The 7,995-nt window shown below is 41.7% G+C and overlaps 1 protein-coding gene across 3 annotated transcripts; it reads right to left on the reverse strand.

Annotated features, from left to right (window-relative positions):
- Nucleotides 1-247: 247 nt before the first annotated feature.
- On the reverse strand, nt 248-7,692 carry LOC124673831 (probable sucrose-phosphate synthase 3). Of its 3 annotated transcripts, XM_047209866.1 has the most exons (13): nt 7,435-7,692; nt 7,240-7,329; nt 5,117-5,319; nt 4,605-4,668; nt 3,724-4,422; nt 3,413-3,520; nt 3,161-3,292; nt 2,842-3,018; nt 2,484-2,537; nt 2,332-2,394; nt 1,527-2,231; nt 1,267-1,394; nt 248-719 (listed from the first exon to the last, which is right to left on the reverse strand). In XM_047209866.1, exons 1-13 carry the CDS (start codon nt 7,675-7,677, stop codon nt 443-445), a joined length of 2,943 nt encoding a protein of 980 aa, XP_047065822.1. In that variant the 5' UTR covers nt 7,678-7,692; the 3' UTR covers nt 248-442. The 3 variants fall into 3 exon arrangements, with proteins under 3 accessions (XP_047065822.1, XP_047065823.1, XP_047065824.1); XM_047209867.1 differs by lacking the exon at nt 7,435-7,692 and having other exon boundaries at nt 7,221-7,329; XM_047209868.1 differs by lacking the exons at nt 7,240-7,329; nt 7,435-7,692 and having other exon boundaries at nt 4,605-4,734; nt 5,117-5,230.
- Nucleotides 7,693-7,995: the final 303 nt, after the last annotated feature.

Consider the following 7,995-nt stretch of genomic DNA (forward strand, 5'->3'; position numbering starts at 1 on the left):
CAATGTAAGATGTTTTAGATATTTTTAAAGTAGACTAGATATAAACCAAAGTGAGTGAAACTATACATAAAAATAGACTAGATATAAACTAAAATGGATAAACCAAACAAAATGTTCAACATCTTACATTTTCAAACAGAGGGAGTAATTTTTTGAAAGCCTTGTTGCTTTCTATGTTATGTTATCAACCTTTGTTTGTCTTATCCTGGATTCGTTGTTCATTCAGAATTATCCGCATACCAGTGTCTCCATGGAAATGGGATTTCAGTGCTATTCACAGCTCAGGTGAGGACCACACATACACAGTAGACATACTACATGACTTATAGGCAAAACTGGTATTTCCATCAAGCATGGAAATGATGGTATGCATTTGCTATACGTGTATCGTTCTTTCTTTTCATCGTATACAAAAAAAAAACAAAAAAAATGTCTACTGGTGTCATTTTGTCGGTATCCCGAGCTTTTCTAGAGTAGACCTCATGCAATCAGTGCTGCATCCCTGGACTCCTACGATGTTGGAGCAATCAAGCGCGATAACATCTTGTAATGGGTACCGCCTGACTGTGTGGATTCTGTTTGCAGGGGTGTTGAATTCGCCATTCAGCACAACCGTCTTGTGAAGACCTCCAAACAGCTCTTCGTAGTCCGAGTCACCGCTTTCACCAACAAGAATCACTACATTTGGCAACTCTATGCCCCAACGAACAGATAAGTACCTATAAGAGCAGAAAAAAATGTTAGTAGGACAACATGCATGTAGGCCACTAGGTCTAGGACATATGGGAAATACAAAAATCAATTCAACAAGCCCAAGAACACTAAAAAACAGTTGCTACCTATTGCTTATTGCTGATCCTTTTTTTGGTAGCAGCAAAAGATGGGACCAAACAGCATCTATTATGCATTCCATGTTCTTAAAAAAAGCAGGTCAAGGATAATCTAACCCAAATCTTTACTGTAGTCTATGGCGCAGTTGTTCCTCAACTTTGAAGTTACGCAGCATTTATGAATTTACGACGCAGCTCTAGCTAGGATCCCCTTTTAAATGAATAGATTAAATTCTTTCCTAAACCGATGTGTCAAATCTTCTGTGGAAAAATATTGATGACAACAAATCAAAGTTAAGTTGCCAAAAAAAAAATAGAAGCTAAAACCACATCACATTTGATGCAAGATTTTTGAAAACTGCTTCACACAAGAATGCTGCAGTTATTGTGCAGAAGTTCAGGAAATGATAAATGCATGAAGGAAACTGAGAAAAACCTTATAGCCTGAGACCGTGATGCATGAATTGGAATTACAGATAGCCTGGTAGCACTGTGGTTATAAAGAGCATGACAACGTAGTGATTGGACTCTCATCAACTTCTGCAGCTCCTTTAAAGGAGGTAACTGCAAAACGACATGCCAAGTGATAGTTAGAAACACTTGCGTAAAGGAATAGCACAAAACAATGCACTTTTGAACATTCCACGCAATAAAATGCAAGCAAAAGGAAAAAGATACTCGAATGAAAATACTTACATAATTTGGATTGACCACTCTAAATGCTAGGCAACATGTCGAGGAGTGTTCTGAATCATCAAAAATAACTTGCTTTTCCATTCTGCCCCTCCTTTCCACTACTGAAGAAGCCCACTTCACTAGATACTTTCTTAAACCTTCTCCACCCCAGTGATACTCGACATGAGACTGGTAATTACGGTCTAATGCAAATGTTACACGGGAAGTGCTTGGTGAATCACCAGTCTGTGAAGGGTAAAATAAATCACTCCCACTATTGCATATGAAAGCATCAAAATCAGTGGGAACCATCCCTGCGGATATTAATAGAGAATGTATCTCCGATATTGTCAGGGAAGTCGACAACACGAAACCCGTTGAACCTGATGAAGTTTCTGTCCGTGTAGCCTCGATAGAATTTCTGATGATAAAGGCTAGATCTTTCTTACTGGCAGAGTCTACGGCAATAACAACAATATACTTTCTTCCCTTGATAGGAGCCTTAATTTGGTCATCATTGCTCGCAAAAGCAGGGTATCTTGGGCTAAGAGTTAATATCCTTGACAAGTAATTCTTGCAATGTTCAGGCCAAGAAAACTGGTGTATATTTTTCAGCCCATTCTCTCGACATCTTGACCAAAGTTGTTTTTCAGAAAGAAGTTTATAGAGTGCATCAGCAATTGCATTCTGATCATGGGGATCAACAAGAAGACCATTGTTCAGCACCTGCATCATCATTCATCAGAAATTAGCCAGGGGATCTTAATACCAGCCACGAGTTGATATGATTTTCCTTGTAAAATCAAGTTAATGTTGATGCACGAACCTGGTGAATTTCAACAGGAGCTCCATTTTTTGTTGCAATTACAGGTAAACCATGCATGGCCGCCTGCTCTCACAGATAACATACTGGAGGTAATTAGAATGCAGAAATGGTTAGTAACCTCAAAAGTGAATTTAGATTTTAATGATTATTACCTCTATCAAGGTGACACCAAATTGTTCAAAGTAAGCTACATTTACAAAAGCACCCTGCATATGTTCAATGGACAATCAGCATCAACACAAATAGTACAGGATATGGGTACTAAAGTAGAACTTGCCAAATCTACCCAATATAGTAAAATCGTTACTGTAAGCATTTAACTTCACAGAATCTGGTATTAAGACCCTCAGCCATTTGAACAATTTGATTTACTTGAGTAGTGTGTTTCTAACTACCAGAAATAGATCAATATAGATGAAGGATTAAAGATGTAAACACTTCAGAAGCTAGGTATTTAAAACAAGGGAAAGAATGGCACCAACTGTTTCCTAATGTTCAGAAACAACATACCTTTGTTCTCGCCGCTAAACGATAAATATCAAGAACTTCAGAGTGTTTGTGATGCTTTGGGTATGCCACTTGACCATACAGATCATATTCATCAATCAGTGTAAGCACTGATGTCAAAACAGCTGCACTCATATTACTCATTTTGGAAATAGCCTCACGGTTACCCATAATCAGAGTCTGGAATGCAACATCAAAAGTTAGTACGAAATAAAGTGTTAAAAGTATTTCAGATAATTAGCAGCTATTGCAATCAATGCATTCATTCATGATATTTATACATTGTATATACGGAACATCATAATGAGGTTTATTATCTTACTAGGTTAGCAAGCTCCCTCAATGGTCGGCATTCACCAAAAGCCTTCACAAGCGTTGTAATATTCTTTTCTGGGTAAGGACGAGCAACAGCCAGAATCAATGGTTTCCTAGGATTTGTAAAGAACCGCATTATCTGTCATCAAATGCAAATTATCAGGACGTAGACTTAAAAATGCAGGATAAACTTAAAATAATAAGTGTAGTAAGTCAAAATCGAAAAGTTTAGGTGAACTTCTTAAGAAAAATTTGCCACCTCAGACCAAATAGGTGGATCTTCGGATGCTGGTGATGGGCTATCTTCCTCACCATCCATATCAAAATCTTGAATCATATGGCCAAATTCAACACCTGGAGGAATTATCTGCAGAGCAACAAAAACAAAGTTAATGAATATTAGAATGCTACAGAAAATATGGACGGCAATGACAGCTGATGTCAAGTTGCTAACTACCAAAGTAGGAAAAAACATCCACCAGGATTTCTCGAACAATAATTCCACCACAACAGTGATCATTATGGTAACAGAAATAAGTATCCAAGTTACAAAGTATATAGTGTACTCACAACCATACGAGGCATGTAACGACCATAGCAGTTTGCACCACGCTTGACTCTTGCACGAAGTTTCCTTGCAAGCATGACTTCAAAACCATCATACAAGTTCCATTGCTCTTCTATCTCTTGCCTAGTACTTGCAATCACTATTTCAGACGCATCAAGAGACAATTCCTCTGCCTCAATTCGGCGCATTATTTTGTATGTCATATTTATTTCTTCCTTTGTCTGTTTCCCTTGCTTGAGAAGCCCTTCTAACTTATCTCTCCCAAGAAAATGGCCTGTAAATACCATGTGAACATTAAGTGCTCCAGATAGTAGAGCAGCAGCTACTCCTGCACTGGCATAATGGCCATGAATCGCAGCAGGCCACATTGGATGCCCACAGCCGATTTCTTCACCTATGGTTTTCGACATGCGCACTATATGACTGAGTGCACCATCAACAAATTCTTGAACATAAGGCCAGAGCTGTTCTTTAGCTAGATACTTGTCTTTTGGTCCAAATGGTATTCTGGTGATATACGCACCACTGTTCTCTCCTCTTTCATGTTTAAAATTCTTGAAGTTTGTTGGCAACAGTGTCTCTGATGGTTCACCATATCCACGATCATAATTCGGTGCTAATATTTGCCTTGTCAACAGGTCAACCCGGTATACTCCAGGGCATGAACTCAATGCTTTAGCAAGTTCCACAACATATTTGACCTATTAATCGGCACACATTAGAGCAAACGAAATTTTATTATTATAAGACTTTTTTGTTGCTGGGCATATTTAGAAGGTCAAATGAAAGTAATAGCTACTCCCAATTAACTAAAGGATAAGGTCAAGTTATTCATGCTGGGGAACGAAATGCACGTGTACTTCAGTGTATGCAGCAACAATACCTGCCCACTAGTGTCTGAATCCCGGCCAAGTTCCATGTTCTCACCACGGACCAGGCCATGAAGGCTGCAGTATAATACATCACAAAGGAATTAAACGGGAGATTCATTTTAACACACAATACTGGCAAACCTGCAAATTGCATCATATATATCAAAGTAGGGAATAAAAGCAAGACTACAGGAGGTGGTACCAGCAATTCTGAGTCTATTGGTTGTATTAACAGTAAGTAGGCTAAATCTGTCAACAGTTATGTTTTTTACATCATTATTCATCATCCATTGCTAAAGAATGGCCAAATGAAATAAGTCTTGGTGCATGATAGTATACAGAATACAGGTAATAGGACAAAGATCTTCCCACTAGCTGTGTTAGGTTATTTGCATCGGATATGATAATAGCTCAAAGCATAATGAATTAATCGCCTGCAGATTAAACGGTGATTATCAACTTTCCTTACATTGCAGGATATGCCTAGAAAATACTACATGAAGTCAAGGAAACTAGTCCATACCTGATCAACACTATGTATAGCTTGTCGATGGAACTGATCCTAGGTGTGTTTGAAGCTGAGCTGTCACCGTAGGCAACAGATGCATCACCAGCATCCTCTCCCTTTTCTCCTTCAAAGAGATCTTCAGACATTTCTGCAGCGGCATCAGTCCGTGGCTTCTCTGTCTCTAGGCGACGTTTTAACAAACGGTTGGCTTCTTCAGCCTGGGTACCAGAGGAATTAGGTAATAAAGAAGGGATATGAAAGACGGTAGCATAAAGTATAAATGTGAGTAAGAATGTAATTACTGAAGAAGGGTTAAATTCTGACACTAAAAAGGAAAAAAAAACTCCCTCCGTCCCATGAAACATGTCTTAGATTTGTCTAAATTATGACACCTTGATATTGTGAAACCCCAATAGGACAATTATATTATCTTAACATGTTGCAACATATTAAATCCAGCCCTGCACTGATAATTCCTGGTCAACCCAACAAAAAAATACATTGTTGCAAATTACAATTACAGCAAGAAATCCTGCTTATTATATATGAACATGCTATGTACCAAAATGTATGAAAGAGTGACTGACAGTAGCAACACACATCAGTCGCCTTCTCATGCAGATTGAACACACAGCTTTACATACATGCAGTTTTTTCATAAATCAGTTTTATCCAGCATTTGCCTCATTTGTTGATTAGGCTGTCCACCTCATTTTGATTTTAGCTGGTTCCTCTAATAGCAATATTATCATATGTGCGATTTGTCCTATGACAAGCTTAAGACGAGGCAAATGGAAATTGCTAACAGAGCTTGAATGGAAATTCAGGAAAGCAGGATGGTTGGTTTGCAGGTGTCAATGGAGCTCCAGGAATCTGGTTCCTTGTCAGGAACGGGGAAGGTATATTCTGAATGGTTCCGGAATGTAGACCTTTTAGTCAGGATATGTGAGTTTGGTACTGCCGGTCTGGAAAAGCTTTTTTAAGCATGCATAGTTTTTAACTTTTCGCACCACATAAGAAAACATTTCATCGGCTCAATTAGAGAGTGAATAGTGAATGGACAACAACTAAATGTGGATGTCAGCATATGTGGGGCTTGAAAAGAAACTGAAATCTGTAAGATTCATGTGTAAACCAAAGAAATTTTTTGAGGGGCAATGGAAGAAATCATCTTTTGACAAATATGCAAGGCTATCTGTATTTCAGTACCCGAAATAACCTGAATGGGTCTGAAAATACTCCCAAACCCCGATGTTCAGTCCACTTCTAAACATATCGAACTCTATTTGAGAAAAATGGCCTCTTTCTGAATGCACTGCAGAACACCCACCTGTCGACAGTCTATGAACCAAATTGGATACATGCCTACTGCGTAATTTGCGCCCAAAAAGGAGATTATTCCGACATCAGAAGCCATTTATATTTTTCATGATTCCAGCAGTGGTGCGACGATCTATCCAACTAAATCTATAGTGCCGTCATGCTAGTCTTCAACCACCTTTTTCGCAGCATTTGGCATCTACTTGATCTGTTACTAATGGAGGCAAAGGTAAACTGCATTTGGACAATTGGTCAGCACGCATATTTGGGGTGCAGCATGCCCGACTCTGCAGTTCATGAAACCAGTAGGTACTGATTATTCACCGTGTTCCAGCAACTGTAATATATATGCTAGCTTCTTTCAGATTACGAAGCAGAGTCTTGGTGAGCTGACAAAGTAGGCAGGGAAAGAGATGAAGAGCCATAGGCCAAATGATGATGACAGGAAACATTAAAACTAGACATCAAAAAAAAATTTTGCCCAACTGTGCACTTCACGGGTGGCATAACTCGTAATCAGAGGATGAGGCAAGAATCTACCTAACATTGAAATGAATGCTATCACACTCATGTGGTACTTGTGGGTGGTACATGAGATCATTGAGAAGGGTGACAGATCAATTCGAATAGAGCCTGGTGCACAGATCAATCCAGCCTTTAGTCCTTCCTTCCCAGGAAAAACCCACAATAATCTAACCATGGCTTGCAGTTGAACACATAATTACTAATGGACCACCCAGCCCTCCCACCACACCAAAAACCGTAGGAGCCAGCACGAAGGAAAAAGAAAGAAACGAACCGAAAGCGAAAAGGCACACCTCCTTCTTCTTCCTGGCGAGGTTCCAGATCCTCCAGGTCATGTTCTCCAGCCGCGTGTTCCTCTCCTGCGGGCTCCGCATCGCGTTCGCCTGCACACACACACGGATCGGTCAGAAACGATCCCACCGGATGGAGGTCGCGAGCAAGAAGAAGAAAAAATCCGCGGGGTTGTCGCGAAGGAAGGGGGAACGTACGCGCGACCACGTCTTGTAGAGGTCGGTCTCGTCGTAGCCGGTGATGACCTCCTCGACGAAGTACCGGGCGGGGGAGAAGTGGCCGCGCTCGCGGAGGAGGAGCGAGGGCCGGTCTCCCGCTCCACCCCCGCGTCCGCCGCCGCCGGGCCCGGCGCCTCCGCCCGGGGCGCCCTTCCCCGCGTCGAGGATGGCGTCCAGGTAGCTGTTGATCCAGTTGTCGTTCCCGCACATCCCGCCCACCATGCTGCTCCCCCGATGGGACTTGGACGAGGTTCTGCCGCCGGAGCCGCGCGCGCGCGCCGGCGGTGGCCGCAATCGGGCGGCGGCGAATGGGGTTGGGGGTGGGAAACCAACCGCACCGCAGCGCAGGGAGTGGTGGCGAGGAGGAAGAGGTGGTGGCGACGCCGAACCAATTACTCCCTACAGGAAAAAGGTGGGAGCAGGGGAGATGGGCTGCGGATTGCGGGCGATCTCAACCGTCGGATCCCGATCGGACGGCGGGGATCTCGGTGGCAGCCCAAATCCGTGGGCTTCCTTCCTTCCCCGTGCACACTAGCTACA

The sequence above is a fragment of the Lolium rigidum genome, chromosome 7 (assembly GCF_022539505.1).
Source record: "Lolium rigidum isolate FL_2022 chromosome 7, APGP_CSIRO_Lrig_0.1, whole genome shotgun sequence".
Lineage (NCBI taxonomy): Eukaryota > Viridiplantae > Streptophyta > Magnoliopsida > Poales > Poaceae > Lolium > Lolium rigidum.

What these genes read in the sequence shown, in the direction of transcription:
- LOC124673831 (XM_047209866.1), bottom strand. Translation starts at nt 7,677, where the DNA reads ATGGTGGGCGGGATGTGCGGGAACGACAACTGGATCAACAGCTACCTG. An exon ending in GTTTAGCGGCGAGAACAAAG is followed by an intron (nt 2,538 to 2,841) that starts GTATGTTGTTTC and finishes GAACATATGCAG; the next exon opens with GGTGCTTTTGTAAATGTAGC. An exon ending in CTCCTGTTGAAATTCACCAG is followed by an intron (nt 2,232 to 2,331) that starts GTTCGTGCATCA and finishes ATGATGATGCAG; the next exon opens with GTGCTGAACAATGGTCTTCT.